This window comes from Netta rufina (assembly GCF_964035555.1).
Source record: "Netta rufina genome assembly, chromosome: 3".
Lineage (NCBI taxonomy): Eukaryota > Metazoa > Chordata > Aves > Anseriformes > Anatidae > Netta > Netta rufina.
The window spans coordinates 16,705,145-16,727,563 of NC_140125.1; the positions used below are offsets into that span (position 1 = coordinate 16,705,145).

Sequence of the window (22,419 nt, forward strand, 5' to 3'; positions counted from 1 at the left end):
AAGAAGAATTAGAGTTGCATACCTTACAGGAAAAGTGACTAACGGAGGACCTGATACCAAAGATCAAGTTTGTAAAGGGGTGGTATAAGAAGCAAAGAAATTATCTGATCTTTTATGCCCATGGTGCATAGGAGAAAAAATAATGGAGTTTAATTGAAGCAATTAAGAGTCAGGAAGAACTTTCTAATGCTAAGAATAGTGAAAAACTGATCTGTTGGGAGAGGGGTGTGGAAGATAGATAAATGATAGGTAAAGATAAGATAGGTAAACTATGTCTCTGGAATGACAGAGACAGAAAATCTTACTGGATGGTTCTTTTTTTTTTTTTTTTTTTCTCATGATTTTAGGATTTCCTTCTCTTCATAATGACATTAATAATTACACTTAAGCATTCCTGGAACAGAGTAAAAGATCCTGCTTAACATCTGGTTGGTGGCTACAGAATGTTGTCTTCCAATACAGTCTTCCAATTTGATCTTTGATTTGTCAAAGATCAAATCTGCTAGTAGTTGTAATAATTTGTACCTGATCCTTTGAAGTTTAATATAAAATGTTAGCCTTCCAATTAGAAATAGTGTTTGTTGTTGTTATTCTTGTTTTTCTCATTCTGAATAGTTGGAATGTGGGAAAATTCTACTTGTTTCTACTTGGGCGAATAGCAGTGGTTGAGGGCTTCTACCTGAATGTGTTACTGCAAGGAAGGAAGAAAGGAAGGAAGGAAGGAAGGAAGGAAGGAAGGAAGGAAGGAAGGAAGGAAGGAAGAGAAGGAAGGAAGGAAGGAAGGAAGGAAGGAAGGAAGGAAGGAAGGAAGGAAGGGTGAGTCAAAGGAGGGTGGTTGGCAGTTAAAGAGAAGCAGCTATGGTGCTGCTTTTCTGTAATGTTTAGAAAACAATAGGAAAAAAAAAATGAAAAAAAAAACACCACCACCACCACCACAAACCATATTTCAGTTTACTTGGTTTGGAACATTACAGGACCATTGTTAGCCTGGGAAATGGCAGAATGAAGTCTGAAACAGCATAGAACTTTTTGAACCTTTGTTGCTTCTCCCGTCTCCCCTCTTTAGATCCTACAGTGAGATAAAGATGCAGCCTGTTTTTTAGATCCTATCGTGAGACAAAGAACTAGATGAGAAGGTCTATGCGAATTGTTTGTGTTTACGTCTTTCATGGAGTGGCTTGATGCTTTGGTACATGATGTTATTGTAATTAATAATATGTGGTGATGTTGTTCTGGTTGCTTTTTGAAGACCCTGTAGTTTGGACCCAACTGAACTGAATATTTCTCTTCCTTATTTCTCTCCTGAGAAAATTTCTCTTCATATATAACAACATTTCTTCTCTATTGCGCTTGATAAGAAGAGGTTTTTTAACTTTCCTCTTGGTGGAAAAAAAAAAAGTAAGTCTTATTTATTTTCTTATGTTTGCCATTTTGTCCTTCATATTAAATCTACAATTCTTTCTACAGGAGACAGAAAGACAAATCGTAAAAGGAAAAGTCTGCAAATAAATTAAATTGGCACATGGAGGCATTTCCTAAAAATAAGTACATTTATCTAGAGTGCAGGAAGATACTGATCTGTTTCTTTCTTCTTTCTGTCCTGCTCATTGACAGCAGCAGAGTTGCTTTTTAGTATGATAAAAAAAAAAAAAAAAAAAAAAGTTGTCTAAATACAATGAAGAACAGCCAGAATTCTTAGAAGATGTAAGCATAAGATAGTAAATTACTTCCATGGACACTTACCCTCCTTAGTTGCCTAACTGAGTAAAACAAGGAGTTCACAAATTCTCATCACATTCAGCACTGCATATTCTTTTCTACGTAACAACAACAACAAACAAACAAACAAACAAAAATATTTAGAATTAATTCCACTATCTGAAGGATCACAACAATTTTCACAGGTGTTATTGTTTAGAGAAGCAGCATTTTATCCAATTTAAATATTTCTGTTACAACACTATATGGCTTATATGATGCCTACATAGTCTGTCGTAAACAATTAAGTCACCTACCTTTAGACATAATATTGTATGTCTAGGCCTATCCAAGTGTTCTATATTTGGCTTTATTCTTCAGTTTTCCTGAATCAAATTAAAATTCCACTATAGAGTTTTCCTCAGCTCAGAAAAGTGGAAGAAGTTGTAGAGACACACATTCACTTGAACTGAATGACCCTCATATCAATCATAAGCACCATTTGGGCTTGCATGGAAACATCAACTACTGAATTTTCTTTCTGCTTCATGGAGGCATTTGTTTGTGTAAGCCACCAAAGTCCTTCTATGAAAGATGCTATAGAATCATAAAAAGGTTTTATTGCTTAACAAAGTGTGGATACTTCATCAGTGAACTAAAAAGATTTCTACCTGCAAAGATGTGAACTCAGTGCTCTGAGGCTGAGTACATAGAATCACCTGAAAAGGGAGAATCATTTCCAGTGATCAACCTGAAAAAAAGAAAAGAAAAAGTAGTGTAAGCAGAATGAACAAAACTTAACCCTGGGAAGAACATACTTAAGTGTTTTTGTTTTGTTTTCTACAGAACAAAGTAGTTAGTTCACCTGTAAAAGTATAGATTGGCAACAAAATAAAATGCTTTGTTTTAATACTCTTCGCATTATTTACTAGGACTCTATACTAGGACTCCACATTAGAGTCATGGTGTAGGTGTGGCTCACTGTAGCAATCAAGACCCATATCTTTCTTTGATATTTCTTTACTTGTGAATCGCCGTTTCCATCTTTTTCATAACATCGTAGCTCTGCGATTCTTTTTTTTTTTTTTTTTTTTTTTCTTTTTGTGAGAGGTGACTCTAATGTCTCCAATGGATGAAAATGCTTTCTCAAGAATCTGTTTTTTCAAGGTACTGTGTAACCTCTGCATGCTTTTTTTCATTGTTTTTTTTTTTTATTTTTTTTTTTTGGGGGTGTGTGTGTGTCTTCGTATATACGAATTTTAGAATATGACTGTGCTAGAGTATCAGAGTCTATGAAAGGATATTTTGCATCCCTATAGCCACAGGAAAGTAGCAGCATGCAATGTAATTATGTATTATATGTAAGATCACATTCACATTATGTCTTCTAGAGGGGGTCCTGATCAGCAAGGTAACATGTTTTATTTTAATATACAGTTCATCTATTTCAGTGTTCAGTTTCTTTAAAATATTTTTCAAACATGTATAAATTAGCTATGTAATATTTTGTTCAAAAAAAGAACATATACAAATAACTGTATTTGTTGATGTTGCACTGGAAATGTGGGCATATGGATTTGCTAATTTTTTAGTGAAAAGTGTGCTTGCCTAAGCTACTGATCTTGTGTGGTCTTGATTCCCGTGAACATCTCTCAAGGTCAGAGGGAGATGCTGATAAAGACTGAGGTCAATAGTACATACTTAATGCTATACTTCCAATGGCAGAGCAACCTGACAAAAATATATTGTCTTGGAATCATTTTCTCTAAAGTATTATTGTTGTCATGACTGTCTATAAGTTAATTCTATACTTTCCAAGTCACCCAAGTGCTTTTTTAACAATTGCATGCGAGTTATTACTCTGCAATGGGTGTAATTTTTATCCCTGGATATCAAGCTCAACTAGTGAAACCCTCACTGGTAAACTGATCTCCAGCTTTCCCTTATAGCTATCAATCATTCTCCATGAATTGTGCTAGAAATACAATCCAAAAAGACTTTAGCTGGTACAGATGGTCACAACCATGTTTATGGTTTGCACAGACTATATTTCTGAAGGGGAAAAAAAAAAAAAAAAAAGGCAATTATATGGTTATTTTACCCGGGTCTTGAATTGCAACTCATTTCTGAAGAGATTTGTCAAAAAAAGCCAACAAACAACCAACCTTGAAACATTTTTTTTTCACTTGACCATGAAACATACTCAAAGAGATATACATATGTCTGAAACAAAAGTATTTTTTCCTTTAAAAGGCTCCAGTAAATAGTTCAAGAAAAATAAATTAAAGAAATTTAAAGAATAAAGAAAAAAAATGCCTCAGATGCTTTATAATGGTTCATAAAATATTTTTGGATGGAATGACTCCTGGAAAAGTAGCCAGGGTCACTGAGACCCATGACATTGTGCTGAGTAAGTTACACTAATTCTTAGATACTCCATTTTCCAAAAGAAATTGCTATTCTTCTTTCCCCCAGCCTTTTTTTTTTTTTTTTTTCCCATTCTTATTCTTCTTCTTATCCTTCTTCTCCTTGCTCTTCTTCTCTTTCTTTTTGTTCTTCTTCCTGTTTTCCTTTTCTTTTATTTGCACTTAGTCCTTAGATTTGCTAAGGAAATTGCCAAAATCCAGGAGGAAATGCACAATTTACATAATTGAAGGGAATAACTGATACCAAAATATGTGTCACTGTTGCACAAGAGGGAGATTAAGCTCTCTATGTAAACTTCAATCTTTAGGCCCCAATCCTGTAATTGCTGAATTCAGTTGCAGAATTCCAATTGACCTTAAATTCCCAGTGGCACTGTTACTTCATTTCAGAGAGTACAGATCATGTTATTCCTACATGATGAACTTCAGTTTTCCTTTGTACGTATCAGTTTTCTTCCAACATGTGTAAACCCTATTCTTTAATTTCTTTGAAAATTTATTTTTTTCTGCTTTTAGTTTCAGGAGAAATTGGGACTTAGAAAGCATGTGCTGTTTCTACCCAAATCAAGTCTGTACTCCACTCTCCACTCTTGCCATTTGACTTATGTTCTTACTGTTGATGACTGTAGGTATTTTTTACAATATTTCAACAAATTAGAAAAAATAGCCAGACGTGAAGGATACCTTTTTTTTTTTTTTTTTCTAAATGCTTTTCTCCTTTTTTTTATGCTCCAAAGTGTTTGTAATTGAATGATCCAATTTTAAGACAGCAATTCCAGTTTCAAATATATGTGTAAGAGTTTAAACCAAAGATTTGAACTTATATTAAGAGACTTAAAACCGGTCTCCATATATTTGAAGTAACTCTCTTGTCTCAGTAGAATTTTACATAACCATATCTTTCCTCTGAATCTTAGTTTTCCCATTTCATGCTCAGTTCAATCAATTTGGATGAAAAATTTATTTGACCCATTTTAATAACTTCACTACTGTAAGTCATATCTAAATACACAGGTATGTAGGCATTCACAAATAGAACATATGAAGGTGATTTCCCCGTGATTTCCCAAGATTTTCTGTGTGGCTTTTATTTCATCTTACAAAATACTGGTTTGGACAAGCAGTGTTGGCCTAATCTATAATATGCAGCTTGGTGAAGCAACAGCTATACACTAGAGATGACACTAAGCTCGTTTTAACTACGATATAAACCCAGATCTTGAAAGCATTGTGGTAATTTCCATTACACTAAAAGCTATTGATTAGAAATGCTTCCCTGGCAGCATTTCTGGGTAGACTCAAACTCATAGAGTGCCATGGGAGCTCAATGGGAGCTGCACATGCTAAGGAGCAGCCCAGCATATAAGACATGAAAATCAAGGAGCAATCCAGGTTTTAAACTGTATGAAAGGATTTCTATCCATCTGAACGGGTTCTAAAGAAGATCCCATTAATAAGAACCATTCCTGTCCAAGTTTTTTATTCCATCTATTTTTTTACTAGAACTTTATTTGGTTTTGACTAGATGATTTTACACTTACCAGACTATCTATTATTACTGAAGTCAGAAGAAGCATACATTCTTTTCTTATTTATTTATTTATTTTTAACGAAGGACTCCTATGTTTTTAAAGTAATTAAATCATAGTGTTTTTAAGGCATATCTTTAATGTGTCTTTTAAATACATGCAGATATCATTGATACAAGATGTAAGACAGTAATAACAGCAGAGTTGTTTAAAGGCTATGCTAATGCTCTAACCAGAAGATGATGTATTTTAAATATTTGCCCCATGACAGAAAACTATGATAACTCACTATAATGATGCAGACTGGATGAAAAAAGATAGCTGTCAGTATTGAATATTAAGAGGTACATGCAAAGGGATAAAGTAAAACACTTTAAATCTTCATATTCTAAACTACTTTTGGAGACAAATGCTTTTTTTGGGAAGGGAGAGTTAGTTTGTTTTAATGGAAGTAGAATATGGTGACTGTTACACATGCATTGTAAGCATGTTATGGGAAATATGCTTAGAATTTATCTATTTATTATAAGTAAATTATTTACCGGCATTAGACATTCTTCCTATTGTATACTTTTGGAATAAGTATCTATTTCTAAAAGTGAGAAGGCATTTGCTATAAGCTGTGAAGATTTGAATTAAAAAAAAATAAAAAATGAACAAGCACTTTTTAGCTCGCTATATGAAGAGTCTTCACAAATAACGTACGGTGTTCATGGCTTTTGCATATTTTTTTGTCTTTTGAATCAAACTAATTATAGAATGACAGTACCTTGAAACATTTTCTTTAAACAAAGGAACATACAATTTCAAAATCCTATTAATCAATATTGCCTTTTCAAGTTTCTTAAGCATCTTCATATGCATTAGTCATTGCTTTGTTGAATTGTAAGATTTTTCCTGAAATTTTGTTACCTATTTCTGTTCCTTGGCGTGCTATGACATTTTGTATCAGTATTGTTTTAGTGAAGTAAAAATGTTTACTATGTTGAATGAGAAGATTGCCCCTGTTTTAGTTTCTGTATATATTAACAGTTGGACCATAGCACACCATTTATTGCTCCCTATGTTGGCTGTGTTCATTACATTTATACATTCTTTACATTGCATAGTAAAATTACTATGCATTACTATATGAATGAATGTGCATATGTGTATGTAGGCTATCTATTCAATATATACACAGATGCCCCTTGCAGGCAAGAAAGTCATACCAATTTCACCTTGTTTAAATATGAATTTCTCTCTTAGTAGGTGGTTGGTGGCTTAGGTTAGTCCTCTGTTCCATAATCTTGATTGAAAAAAATATGCAAGAAATATTTGTGGTTTGTTTGGGAGTTCTGTTAATTTGATTAAGTACATAGGTTATATGATACATGATCCTTGCTTTCATGATTATAATTCCGTGAATTGCCTAATGGCATAAATAGTCTGCTGGGGAGAAATTTTAATTAAGGTTTAGATGCTGGAGTTTTGCCACTTTGGGAACCTCAGAATTATTCCTCCTCTCTATGAATAAAAAGTGGAAGGCAGGTGATTTATATGTTCATTTTAATGAAGGAACTAATATAATTGTTTCCAATAATGTTTTAGCCCAGAAATAGATCTTTGATAAAGAGTCCTACACTGATTTTTCCTTGATACCAGCCACTGTGTGATTCTTAATAATTTGCTGTATACAGAAGAGCTGACAATAGAAAAGAAATTTTCATTGTCAACATGTTACTGTGATGATGTAAATGATATGTAGTTTTAGCAGAAGAAAGTAAAATAGGTAAAGATTAGCACTGGAATATATATCTGAGACATATCTTTCAAAAAGGAACAAAGGTAGCAAGGAATACTTCAAGAACTATGCATATTGATCAAACTGTAAAGTAGCTCCAACTTGATTTGTGTTCTTTTTATAGATGTCGCCAAAGTGTGACCATCTTGAAAGATCTGCTAGCAATATACATTTTATTTGTCCAGTTCTGAGATAAGAACAGACATAGACAAGAAAATTAGTGTAGCTAGACATAATATGCATACCATCAAGGTTTTGCATAAGCATGTCAGACACAATATGTCCTTGTTGGAAACCGCCTGTTTCACCAGTTCTAAACTACCACTGTCAGGTTTGTTGCATCACTTAGAAGCCTTAGAAGAGTTACAATAAATATATTTTTATGCCGAGAAAATAGCTGGGGAACTAATTCATATCAAAGTGCTTAATGAAAGCCAAGCATCATTCTAAAGCATCTGTTTCCCAATTGCAGTGTGTATGAGTACTTTGTACACACAGAAGCTCAATCCAATCATTCACACACCTACAGAAAAGACATGTTATTCAGTTCATGTAAAATCCATGGAGGAAATTTAAAAATTTCAATTCTTACTTCAGCTAAGGAAGAACAGATTTTAATTGAAGAAATATTGATCTTAATTCTAAAATTTCTTGTAATTAAATTATTTTCATTACATTTGTTGGCTAATTAATCAGCACTGAAATGCTGAATTAGCGTTGAAATGATTGTAGACTAGTTCAGGAGAAAATTAAGTTCAGTTCTGAAGAAAATAAATCATGAGAAACACATTTTGCTCATGTGCAGTCACAGATAGCTGTGATTAAATATTAACTTGATGTCAATTAAAAACCTTCATTACAGCCTTAGGATTTCCAGAGTACAGCTCCACTCATGTCAGAGGAATTTCCTATTTCAACTAGTAGAAAGTTTGTTCTGTACCATTTTAAAGGCTTCCAAACACAGGTTCAGTTCAGTTCAAATGCACAAAATCAATCTTCACAGTAGGTAAGATTTCTGATGATTACCTAAAGAACTATACAGCAAAGTGATTTCAAATATTGTTACTGTACTTTTGTGTACAGTGCATCTTCTATATTTTCAGCTGCTAATTCTGAAGAACATTTCATCCCAAAGTATCTTAAGCTGCTTTTGTTAAAGTCACAGCATCACTGGCATTTCTCATTTCCTGCATACAGTAAAAGACAGAGTGAAAATATAAAAATATGTGCAGCTTTGCATGGTTCCTATTAATTTTGGTGTTATATTAGTGTAACTAGGCACAATGCTGCCATCTGGTTGGAAAAGGCCCTATGCTGTTTGTCCATTTTGCAGCATGTCTACTGTCTGTCCAGCAAATCCTATTGTATTAATGGGGCTAACAGATCAGTTTTGTTGAAAGGATGATTGGACAGGGATTTGATTTCATCTGATAGTAATTTAGGCTTGATTTTGTAGCCTCTTGTGTAGATGTAGTTGACTACAAAAAGCACAGAACAATAGGGAATCAGATTTATTGGTCTATTTTCTGCTCTTATTTACACATAAAAAGTCACAACTAAATCTGAACAAATCTTGATTCCTCACTTAAGCAATTTTCTTAAAGAAGTTCTACAAATAATGTATGAATTTTTCAAATTATTTTCAAAACAGATATTTGTAAGACAGAAATCCCTTTGTCATCCTGCATCACTCTTATAGAACATAATTTGTTTGCTACTGTTACTCTCTGCCAGACTGAACAGTTCACTCTCTATGAAAGGTTTTGATTTGGATATCATGAAAATACATTTTTGTGCCATGTACGTAGCAGGGTTAAGTTGGAGAAGATCTAAAGGACTAATAATAGCACTAGGAAGAAAAGATGCATTAAGGTAAGATGCAACCATGCAAAGCTGACTGTATACAGGCAGTATTTAATTCCAGTTAGCATGTCCATTCTCCATGATAGGAAATAAACTAGTGATTGCTATTAAGATGACTGAAAGCGCAAATCAAAGTTAAGTGTTGAAATTCCAGAGATTTTCAATGAAAACTTAAACTTTCCAATCCAGAGAAATAGTCCAAGAGGCTATATGGAAAAAGAGAAGCAGATCCTAAACAATATCATATTACTGGGCTAAGTACTTAGATTTGCATTGTATTCAATTTTCTGCTTGTACATAAAAATTAAAGCATTTTCTGAAATAGCATTAAAGCATGGAGGAGGGAGTGTTTCTTTGACTTGCCTTCACTTGCACAGATAACTTATTTATCCTTTCATTGTATCCATTATTAATATTACTAAATTCAATTGTAAAAAGACTTTTGATTCCACCTTTGATTCCTGGTTGTAATTACTGCAGCCATTACACTGATGCAAGAACATTTGTCTCAATGACTGATGGAAATTTCTTTAAAGCACCGACAGATTGCAAGCAGTTCTGAAGTTTAGTGCATATGAGACTAGCCAGACCCATTTTAGAGAGAAAAATTCAGCTTTAATGAGGTGGCAAAATAAGGCCAAATTCACATTTCTTGGGACTGTAATATAATTAAAAAGACATCATTTTTACATTTACATCATAATCTCTCCCCTGAGTCAGTACAGGTTTATTTAGAATTATGGTACAAGTTACTAAAATGAATGGACAAGTAACTTTATAAAAGTGTCACTGCTGGTAAGCACTTGCGAAAAATGAAATAAAGGTATCACAGAGTTTTTAATTACTGTAACTACATAAAAACACAAGTCCACTCAGATGTGCAATATCAAAAACTGTGTAACAGTAAAATAACCATAGATTAACAGCATTAAATGAAAGCAATGCCAAATAATTTAACATTTAATACTCTTTTGTTGGGACAAGATAAAAAAGTGATAAAGGTGCATAGAAATCAAACAGCAGAAAAAGATACTGTGTCAGAAAGAGTGTTAATTATGTCTTGTTGGTTTTGATTCTGTTTGTCATCTGCAGACCCTGGAGAGGGTATTAGGAAATGTTACAGCATGTAAAAGTAAATTGGGTGTGGGGTATTTTCCTACAGGGAACAGTGGTAACAATTTGAATTATTTTTGTCACCAGTCATATTTGAATTCTTCATGGGAAACATATGTCATGACTGTTGCAAAGGATGCAGAGATTGGTTCTGAGGAAACAATTTATTTGAACATTTTAGTATTTTACAGAGTGTCGAAGTTTTGCTGTTGTTTATATTTGGTATCTGTTCTCACTTAGCTACAGAGAATTAATAGATTCATACAAGTTATGGCCAAATGGACTGTTATGGAAATATTAACCTGATCTCTTAAATGGCAAAAGGCAGAACTACTTCCTGTGATTCCAACAGTGTCACCCAAAAGTGTCTGATTGAGACAGATTCTGTTAGACAAAGGCTCATCTTAAGACTTGAAGAAAGAATTTCCCAGTATTCCCATTTTTTTTTTTTTTGTTAAAGTTTTTATTTTACTTTCAGTTTGAACTTTTCTGACTATTGATCCCAGCATTTGTCTGGTTGAAAGGACTTCCAGATATCGAGTCTTTTTTGCTTCATTGATAGTTATAGACTGGTTTCAAGACACCTCTTAATCTTGCCTTCCATACATTCAGTAGATTGATCACCATACGGCTTTCATTTTAAGACACTGTTGCTGAGTTTTCTGAGTTTTTTAGTGCTGTAAATGACTGTGAGAATTGTTTTTATTCTTTTCTGTAACCTATTTATTTTTCACGTCCTTTTAAATATATGAACACTGGGACTACACACAGTAATGGTTTTAGTTACGCCACAAAAAGTAATATCATTTTCTATTCCTGTTCATTATTTCTTTGCCTATGCATGCAAGACTTGCAATGCTGCCCTTAGTTGCAGCTTCACACTAGGAGCTCATCTACAGTAACTTAACTAAAATTTATTTCATTGTCAATGCACCTGAGGTACAGAGCACTCTCCCAAAATGATAGCCTCATCTAGCAAATTCACAGATGTTAGTAGATTTTACAGAGGTGTGCTGCATTTGAGCTAATGTCTTTGTCTTTTACAAAACTGGCAGAAGTTTCTAATTTTCCCTGATGATCCTCAGATTTAGACTCTTCCTCATTTTTGGTGAACATGGGTTATCTGTGCTCATTATATCAGACCTTTTACCTAAGTTTAGTACAGCGTACACTCCCCAAAAGAAGGGATCTTCACAGAGATGTAGATAGAAAGTGGAGCTAGAACAGAATTAAATTCCTTTTACTCTGAAATTTCCCTCTTCCACCAAAATAAATAAATAAATAAATAAATAAATAAATAAATAAATAAATAAATAAAATATAGTCCCTATTATATTTCTACCCACTGCACTGGAAGGTACCCTGAGTGGGTGTACCCAAAGCTGTGTGGAGTCTGGGCAAGTCCATTGACTTCAGACCTAATGGAGACATTCTCTCACAGAAACACAGAAACTACTGGGCCTTTTCCCTTAGATTCAGTTAGATTTGAAAATTTTGTGGATGGATTCCAAATTTGGTTCCATAAATCCCAGCTATAGGAAATGATCCTCCCCTATTTAATCGATAGTCAAGTAGAAGGCTACAACAGAATCCAAGTTCTCTACTAGATGTCTTTGTAATACATTTTGAATTAATCATTATTACAGTCAATAAACACAATCAATATTTACAGTTGCTTTTTCTTTTTTTCAAAAAAAAAAAAAAAAGTATGTAAGTAATCTGAATGGAATTTGTCAGATATTAAGCATTTGAGAAAAGCAGCACTATTAGCCATGGCTTTTCAATGTATTGCTTTTGTTCATCATTATTGAAATTTCCTATTTTTATAACATAGTTCAATTTTCATATCCTTTCTAAGTATTTATTTTGAACCAGGTTTTGAGTAATACAATTTATCTAACAATTTGAGAAACTGACTAAATCATACAATTCAAGAGATCCTGGGTGCAGTCCTGTAGAAAAAGCTGCCTCTTGAAATGACATTTTCCTGTATGATATTTTTAAGTAGATGAATTTATGGAGAAGCATATCTGGGAATTGTTCTTTGGGAAAACAAACTGATAGTATCACGTCTTAAATTTCTAGCAACCATTTTTATTGCAAGACACCTGCAAAAGTTAAGCTTTATTTCAGGCTACTTCCTCACTATTCCTGCTATTGAGTATCTTATGAAATTTCATAGACTGTGTCTGTGGTATAATTAATTGTTGTCAAATGTTATTGAACTGTAATTCAGATAAAGAAAAAAAATGCTTTAAAAATGCCATTTCTAATATGCTATCTTTATTATGTTATTTCTAGAATGATATTTTTGTAATTTCATAATACTAACATATATTTTTCATCTGTTTATCATGAGCATACTGCTCTTTTATAATTGTCAGGACAAATATTGTGCTCTGTGTGTGGATAAGGTATAAATATTTTAGGAGAATAAAATTGTAATAGCAGGAAAAACAAAACATATGAGCAGTCAGTTATTTTGTAAAAGAATCAAGAATTCCATGAAGCATCACCAAATGTTAAAATGATTCTTGAATTAATAAAAGCATCCTGTAAAAACATGGTTCACATCACTGAATCAGGGTAATAGGCTAACATAATTGGATTGCATTGGGCTTTTGTTGCAAAAAAATATATGGAGTAGATTCTGCTCTCAGCTCAGTAGGGACAGCCTGGGACAACTCATCCAAAGATAATGGCCAGATTCACAGCCTGTGTAAGTGTAAGTTCTACTGATTTCAATAGTGTCATGACAGATATAAGTGAACTGAATATTTGGCTAAATATGTGAAGTCAACAGAATACACCAGTAGAGCTGTAAGCAGAATTTGGCCAAAGAAATTAAGTTACAAACACAGAGATTAGCAGTGCAATTTAGGATTGTTTTTGGCAGAGGGGAGGGGGGGCGGTCTAGGAAATAAGTATTTGCAGTGGATAAATTCCTCTCTAGCTCTTCATCTAGCTGAATGCAACATGAAAACAGGATTTTTCATGTCTAGTAGAAATCAAAACAGTGATGAGAAAGTTACCTGTCTGGCTAGTTGACTGGTGGCTGATGGAGGCCTTAAGGCCGTTCTGCATCTCTACTGTTGCATTGGCAATCTCTTTTAGCCTCTCACCTCATACCTGGGCTGTGCATTAGTGGAGATCATTGGTAGGATCTGTTGGTGCAGAAAAGGCTAAGAGCCCTCCTGTGTGAATGCTTGTGACAATGAGGACATGGCGTGTCTTGTATCAAAGCCTTTGTTTCCACCAATGCCAACAGAGTTGCTCAGTAGAGAATAAGGCCCTCCAGGCTCGATGTATGTGGACATGGATAAACTGTGGGTGGCTAAATCATCAAAAATAATGGGAATGAGTAACATTACTACTTGCTTCCAGTTATGTAAAGTTTACACCAGTGCAACTCTAATGACGTAAGTACAGGTACTCTTGATTTAAATTCATGAATCACTGAGGAAATTTTGCTTCCTCTAAAATGCATACTTATAACATTGATAGCGTACATTGCTTTCAAAGAGTTTTTTTTTTTATTACTTTTTTTTTTTTTTTTAAGAATGGCTCGAGGAAGCAAAGTGAAAAAAAAAAGCCAAAGTTAGAATTTGGGTCTTCTGGCTTCCTCATCTCTACTTAGAATGATAGGCCATGCCAGGAAAAGGAGAATCAGGAAAGTAAGGCAGACTGTAAGCGATACGCGACAGGATGTAGGACAGCGATATAGGACAGCGTAATGAAATACCTTCAATAAATAATGTCAAGTTCTAACCTAACATAAAAAAAGAGCAAAACAAAACACACACAAAAACAAACAAACAAACAAACAAACAAACAAAAAAACAACCTTGGAAAGTACCGTAAAGAAGCCTAACAAAATATTTTCTTAGATTGCAGATCTGTTAAAAAATGTGTGATTTATCCTGACAACAACATGAGGAGGAATGAATTTTCATTGTTGTTTCCTAGTATGTAGGGATTTGGCTATATCTACATGGTATTATTCACAGAGCAGGAATTCAGCACTTTTAATTTTCTTTAATTTGAAATGTTTTGACAATTTAATATACTATCAGTTAAAAGTTTAATCAATCAGACATTTACGGGAAGCTACTCAGCTAGTGTAAATCTTTCTGGTGCCAGAGCCATCAACAAAGACATGCTAATCAGTGCTAAGAATATACCCATCATATAAAACAAAATATACTAAACGTTCTAACTAGGTGAGTTTAAGCATCTGGTGCTGCCTGTTTCATTGTGTTCAGAACTCTCTGCTTGACTTCAACATCATGAGCCTTTTAGCATGTTCATGCACTGATTTTAAGTAATAGTAATTTGAATAAAATATGTCCAACAGAATGTTATTGCAGTATTGATATTACAATATACTGCAGCACTGAAAACTAAATGAAGGAGTTTCCCCATTTCCCCATTTCTTTGTTGTTTTTGCACCATCCATCTCCTTGACTTCTGTGTTGTTTTTCCTTTCTTTTTTTTTATTTTTTTTCCTTTCTTTTTCTCTCTCCCCTGGGATCTCTTTGTACTCACTACCATCCTCTCCTCAGTCAAAATTGTAATGGGCAACAAAGATGTACTCCCTCAAAATCATCTACTTAGTGAAGGAGTTGTGGAGTACAGACACTAGCATGAATACTAGGATATTAAGCCTGCTTCTTAACTTTGAATTCTGTCCACTTTACTAGCTGAGGCTCAATTCCTAGTCCCTTCTTACTGTGCCAGCTTTAGGGGAAATTTCTTTCCCGTGCCACCTATTGACATGCAGTTGGGGATAGGAGGCCAAATTATTGCAGCTTTTACTTAGGTAAAATATCCTCTGATCTCGTTTGGGGGCAAAGCCCATGTCTGAGGTTGCTGTGGCCTTCGCTAGCTTTGTAACAGGCAGTGATCTTACTGATTTTTTAAGATGTGTATGTTTCTGATGCTGACAAATGTTGTAGGACCTGATTCTATGTACAACTCCGTGTAAGGCCAAATGGTTAAAGTGGCAGTTATTGCACACTGGATTCCTAGATGTGACCCATTGACCTAGTAGTACAGGATCAGCCACACTACCTGCTGTAACATCTTCACATCGTATTGTATATCTTGTTATCTTGTTCTATCTGTTTAAAATCATCTACTTCATACAGGTCATTAAGGGAAATTCAGAATGGGAAAGTAGAAGCAAATGATCTTAGAATCTCTATCAGAAATGACTGATGGTTTTAAAATATGTAGCTATAAAAACCTTGCAAGATGATCCACTGATTAAAGAATAATAATTACTGAACTTGCAAGGAGCTGCAATAAATCCTGTAAAAAATTGGCACTTTGGAAAGAGCATTGTTTTATTTCATATCACATAAAGGTTGTTAAATAGGGGAAACACTGCTTCCCTGGTGCTTTTGTTTTTCCTTCTGGATTGTAGCAATGGAGCACTTGCATGTTATGTTTGATGCCTTGCATGATGAAGACATGCAATGGCAAGTTCCAGTCTGCATGCTGCTTAATGAATGTTTTCCTTTTCTCTCCTTCCCTGTTATGTGCTTACAGAAGACAACTATGTAGAAGGTGGGTGCTTTCTACCTTATTTTCCTAAGCTCTTCTTTTTCCTTTTTGTTTAGTGGGTTGTTTTTTTTTTCCTCTTATGCTAAATGTTATAAAAGTACGCGTAACATTCAGTACGGTAAGTTGCATTTTTTAATCCATAAAGGTATACAAGATTTTTAAATAAGCGTGATTTATTTTTCCATACAGAACACAAGCAAAGACTCATTTTAATATTGGACATATTTATGTAATATCTCCACTGAAATGATGGGATTTTTATGCGTAGAATCATAGAATGGTTTGGATTGGAAGGGACCTTAAAGATCATCTAATTCCAACCCCCATGGCATGGGCAGGGATACCTTCCACTAAACCAGGCTGCTCAAAGTCCTATCCAACCTGGGATGCCTGATATCAACCTCATATGACTGATACCACTCTTTGAAGTCATTCAGGAGTGATGAAGAAATTACAATTTTTTCTCAAGTTCTGTATGAAAAATGCTTCAAGAAAATATACTTTTCTTCAGTGTGGAACACGAATCCTCCTTGTGAGAATATAATGCATGTTAAATACCTATAGTTTAGGCAAATGGAAAGTGCTTTTCTCCTTAGTCTTGCTTATTGTATTCTCCTTTACAGCACAAAGTTTTAGGAAAAAAGTTTATCTGTCTAACTTTTCAACATAATGCACTCTGCCTTTTGGAATTTGTACAAGAAGAGGCATGTGATTTTAATAATAATGTTGGTATGTAAGCAAGGTCCTTTAAGACAGTATGTCACAGGGCAGTGGAAACTAAAACACAACATCAACTAGCCTGAATATTGGTAAGTATGTCTATTGGCTGGTAAAATGTCTGAGTGACTATATTTCATGGTTGTGATGGCACAGAGATCAGTTTTTGCTAAGAATCAATTTTGCATATAAGCCAAAAGGTGCAGGTGCTGTTTAAAGTACAAGTACTTTAAAAATCTGCTCTGGGCAGAGTCTTTGCATACTGTATAAACAACTATTTCAAAAATGGTTTGATGTATTTAAACTGTGTAATAATTTCTATTTGTTTATTTATTTGGATAGTTTAAACATTTTTTTTTTCTAATGAAGAACTTTGTAAGCTAACACATATGCAAAGTGACTGCCCTGATATGTCTTTGACCTAGGGTCCTGCAGTGAGACACTGTGGGGCCTGAGTTTATTCAGGATTCAAGGCACTGTGGGCCACTGCCTGGCTGTTCACTGGCAATTTTCTTGAAACAACTGGAAATATCAGTACTATATTTCTCTATGCAACTGTATTCAAAGACAAAGTGAGATTTAGTACATACATGATGTGCAATTTTATTTAAATACATGGAGAAGGAGAGAGAAAATTTAAACTGTTACAGTGCTTTAATTGTGCACTATCAAGCACTTATGTATCTGTACAATTTTCTCTTCATTGTGAAATTAAAATATATTCAACAATATTGGGATAGGAATTCTAACTTAGAAACATAAAAGCATAGAAATAAGTACTTAATTTTACATTTGACATATGCATGAAATTCTTAATGGTGTCAACATGAGACTCAAATGTGAATTAGGATCAGTACAACTAGATAAGGAAGTTAAATTTAATTTCACATATTCATTTATGTACAGCAGTACAAGATAAACCCTGGATAATAGTTAATCCAGAAGTTACCTGAATCTAATTCTTAAAACTGCTCCTTTAAATGTATTCCAACACAGGTCTAGATACTAATGCATGCATTAAATTTGCAAAAGATGCATATCTAAAGAGTGGAACCATGGAATGTGTATCCAAAGCAGAACTGGGAAAGTGAGCTATCACTTTTCATCTTTGAATTCTGTGAAATCTGTGCATCTCCCTGAATTAGGCTACATAAGAAAAGAAAAAGATTTAATATTCATAAATTTGCTGGTGTGAAAAAGATACATTTTATTCATATTACTAAAATTGTGCTAGGGTTGAATATGTTCACCTCAAGTTTACCATGTTTAAATTTTTCTTTGGCCTGTGCTCTGCATGGAACTTAAACACAAGGTTATGAAAATAGACTATCTTCATGCTGTTTTCCCCCGTGCCCCTTAACTTTGACCTTTTGGTGCCAAATTCAGTATAAAAATGGAATGGATCATACATGCATACAAGAGGTATTCCTACTAAATCTTGAATTCCTAATTCACAAAGAAAAGACTTTTATCATTCTGCTTATGAAGTAACGGTGCACAAATGAATACTTTTAATGTATAGCATGCCTATATGTGGCTCATTAAGGCTAGATCTTTCTATAACTATCCATTGTGGTTTTCTCTATTATAAGCACACAATCATATTGGAAATCTAGCAGTGGTTGTTGTCACGGTAGATTTATTTGTATCATTTTCAAGCCCTCTGTGGATTGTACAGGTACAGTAATAGCAATTCTTCACACTTCCGTAGCCTTCATCCACAGATTGCAAAAATATAAAGTAAGGTAAGTATTGTTATGCTCACTTTACAAGTAAGTATGAGTAACTTTACTCCTTCACAAATAAGTAACATACAGTGTAAAGCAAAATGCAATGTCTTGAGAGCTAGTACTAAATTTTTTAATTGATGGATGTTTGCTTTGAGCAGTGTCTTTTTTTTTTTTTTTACATTCATTTGGCTCTTAAAATTCAAGTGCTTTCTATGTTTTCAAGAGGCTTTAAAAAAAATAAATAAATTGCCATTTATGTTTTTCAAATTTTATAAGAATCATGTATTTACAACTGACCAAGCTCACATATCATATTGCTAAAAAGTGTAGATATCAGGCAGTGACAATCTCCAGAAGCTAGTCTTTTCAATTAAGTCCTTATAACTATAAAAGTTATATTTAAATGCAAGCTAGGAAGAGATTACCCTCTTTGTCTTCCCCTAGGAGACATGACAGTGATTTCTGTCACACCTTCTAAGAGCTGAAAGAGCTCGCAAAAATACGGTAACTGAATCTAATTTATACAATTTTGATAAAGAAAGCGATGTTCTAACATTCAACTAGTTTCACTTTCCCTTTCTTGACTACAGTTAAGGCCAAGTCAAATGTCTGAAAATTTTTATTATAGTTATCTGTACAAAAAAGTTTTGTGCCAATAGACAAATTAAATAACAAGGTGAAGAGACTATTATTTCCAGAAGGTCATGCATCAACGGACCAAGCTGTGATGTGCAGCACTGAAAGAATAAAGTTGGACTGTGGGTCTTTATGGTTTGTATTTTCAGTGTGTGTCTCAGTTGCAGAAACAGAAAAAACACGTGTGGACACATTTCTATTAACTAATATTGTGCAGAACAGAACAGCTGTGTGATACTTTCCAAGTAATGCTTATGTAGGCATCCCTTCAGCATCACACTTAGCTCTCACTCTGTTTAGCTCCCATCACTGGTTTAAGCCTCAGATCATCCTGACAGCTGCAGTGCACTGTCTTTGGAAACTGAATCTATTGTTCAAGAGATAGGGCACACCAGACCTTTCAGTTTAACTATCATCCAGGAAGGGTGACATTAAAAAACTCTAACTCAGTAAAACCATTGTTAGCCTATGAAACAACACTTGAGATTTTGAACTGATGAGATATGAATCCTTTAAGACTGATTGCAGCCAGGAGAATCTTCTTTGAACTACCCCCAAGTACTATGAGTCATTTGTGCACCTAATTTTCTTTGTGAATTAGAAATCACAGGAACTCTCTAGGAAGTCTGCTTTCCAATAAAGAGCAAGATATTTTATTGCACACCTTCTTTGTGTGAATTATCTTTAATTAATTGCAAATAAGAAAATAATGCATCATTTTTTATAGTTGTTGGAGAAGAGAAGCACATTTAACACAAGCAATTAAGAACTTCTAAAATGGATCCTAAAACAGCTAAGAAGAATAAACCTGTTAAACCAGATGTAAAATGTGAAAAATCTTATTTCTACAAAAGTGTTCTCTCTACAACACATTATTCTCAGTAAAAGTATCGTTTTATTATTGTGCAATTAAAAAAAAAAAAAAAGCTGAATATTTTTGGTTAAAGTTTAACTAAATTTGTTCCTGGTTGAGTGATTACTGTTATGAACGTCCATTTTGAAATGTCACTAAACCTATACTGGTATGATTGGATTTGATCTCAAAACACAAATATAAAGCAAAATCTATTTCTCAGGAATTTATGAGGTAGTCTTAAATTGTCACATAAATTTACTTTATGGCTTTGTATTTTATATTGCCTATATAATAATTTGCCTCCTCTGGAATATGTTCATTCTACTCTCGCTTTTCACACAAATAAGGAGACATCCCTTGCATTATCATTTCGATGTGATAAAGAAATTTTGTTTAATTACCTGAAATGCTCATTTTTATGAGGGGAAAAAGATCAGACCCAGCCCATTTTTCAGGTTTACACTTCTCCAGGTTTTTAACATAATTGCGCAACTAGAGGACAGGAAGTCCTCCCAGCCAAGTATTCAAAGCAGTGTAATCAAAATAGAATAAAGACAGATGGAATATTAAAGGAATTGGTTGGATTTGAAAGCATTCTATTATTTTCTGGCTTCCCAACTACTGCACAGAAGAAATGCACAACAAAACACTACCCAGTGTTTGAATTGCAGTTCTATGACTCTTAGCCCAAAGCATTCCAACCAGTGGCTGAAAAATGCTCTTTGATTTCCGTCTGTGATACAGACATCTCATAGGAAACAGATGCCTGTCACAAAACATTTTTGTCACTGTGACAACACCACCTTCCCATGCTCCCTTGTTCATTGCTGACTGTGCTCTTGTTTTCCTTCAAGGTCTGGCGCACCTGATGATGGGCGACCAAGGTATGGGCTCTGTTCCTTTTCCACTCTGCTTTCATTGTTTCTTCTTGTTCTGTAGCTGCTTTGAAACCATCACTGCAAATGATGGGCAAATGCTTGAAAGCTGTCTTTGGCTGCAAATAAACATGTTAAACATGTGGTTTTAGTCACATCCTTCCTTATTTTTTTCTTTTGTTTGCTCCGTAAGCTTTTGTCCTTCCTGCCTCCTCAACTCCCCCTCTCGCAATATAATAACTGAAAAGAGGTGAGAGAAATAAGAAGGTGTTTTAGAAAATTTCATGTATTTATCAGAAAACGCAATTATGGGTGATTTTATGAAAGATAAATGAAGCGCAAGAGCATTCCTCAGATAGTTCCTGAAAGAAGATACTGAGCTTGTCACATTGTACACATTGAAGAGTACATTTACATTAATGCATGGCTGATTGGAAACGTGCAGAAAGCACCTGCTCCTAGCTTTTGGAATGCTAACAGTACAATTTTGCCACCTAAAGAAATCAGTGTTTTTCTTCTCCTAACCCATTGTCCATGTTAATATTGTATCACTCCTTTTTATCAAAGCATGAGTTATTTCTATGTTTCGCTGCATGTACATGATTGGAAAAAAAAATAAACTATATCCCTAATATGACATTGATTGCATCTCCATTTGTCTACAGACACTTATACTTTGTCTCGTTTCATGTTTAGATATTACTGCATTTACATAAAACTCATGACTCTTACTGTTGTTTCTCTCCTCTTCTTATTCTCTTTTTGTCTGGAAATGCTTTCTTCATGGAACCATTTCACCAAATCCATAGGTAAAAGTAAAGGTATTACATGATTTTCTTTATTTTTTAATGCCATCAGTATTCTTAATGTATGTTTAAGTAATGCTAATAAATGTAAATCTTTTTGTACTGGTAACATGAGGTAGGTATATTTTTTAAGTAAATAATTCATGGATATTGAGGTAAGGAGAACCTAAAGTATAGGCTGACTTATTTAAAGTTCGCGTCCTGGTTTTGTGAGAGATGTAGAGATGTAGCAGTGATAAAGGAGACTACAGTTACAGAAAGCATTCAGGATGAAATAACAACCACTTTTTGAGGTATGCATTTTTCTGTTCTCAAAAAATAAAAGAAAAAAAACAAAAACAAAAACAAACAAACAACAACAACAAAAAAACTTGATGGTGTTCAACAGCAACTCTCTGGAGATAATCCGTCCGCAACCTGATGTAAGTTTTAAATCTGAATAGAACTGTTTTCAGCAAGTCTCTGCTATCAGCTGATCACTTTACCCTGAGATTTTCTTTGTAAATTAATCACTTTGAGTCTGTCTAAGACAAGAAGTGGACAAAGGAGTGATGAAGAAGGAACACCAAAGAGAAATGTGGGTTATATTTATTTTTATTTTTATTTTTTTTTCTTATGTGAAAAACATTAGCCATGTTTACTTTCTAACTCCTGCAGGGAACGTGTGCATAGGGTCAAGACCTTTCCTGTATAAATAATCAGATTTACTATAAGGATACTAATTCACAGACATTACATACATACATTCTTATGATAAGTAGATGGTCATTAAATGTAATTAAATCTGTGGTACAGATGAATTATAAGGTTCTGTTCATCCTA

General features: G+C 34.1%; 1 protein-coding gene across 21 annotated transcripts in view; it reads left to right on the plus strand.

Annotated features, from left to right (window-relative positions):
• NRXN1 (neurexin 1) overlaps positions 1-22,419 on the plus strand; it is a gene marked incomplete at both ends in the record, with an annotated part of 708,589 nt that overhangs the window by 51,728 nt on the left and 634,442 nt on the right. For 10 of the 21 annotated variants that reach the window (XM_084284087.1, XM_084284084.1, XM_084284067.1 and 7 more), the window contains 3 exons: positions 15,963-15,980; positions 20,771-20,800; positions 21,601-21,612. The exons of 4 other annotated variants lie outside the window; for them this stretch is intronic. In XM_084284087.1, coding sequence (XP_084140213.1) covers positions 15,963-15,980; positions 20,771-20,800; positions 21,601-21,612 — 60 coding nt within the window. The remainder of the gene's footprint in view (positions 1-15,962; positions 15,981-20,770; positions 20,801-21,600; positions 21,613-22,419) is intronic. 7 more of the 21 variants (XM_084284082.1, XM_084284065.1, XM_084284068.1 and 4 more) reach the window with 3 other exon arrangements.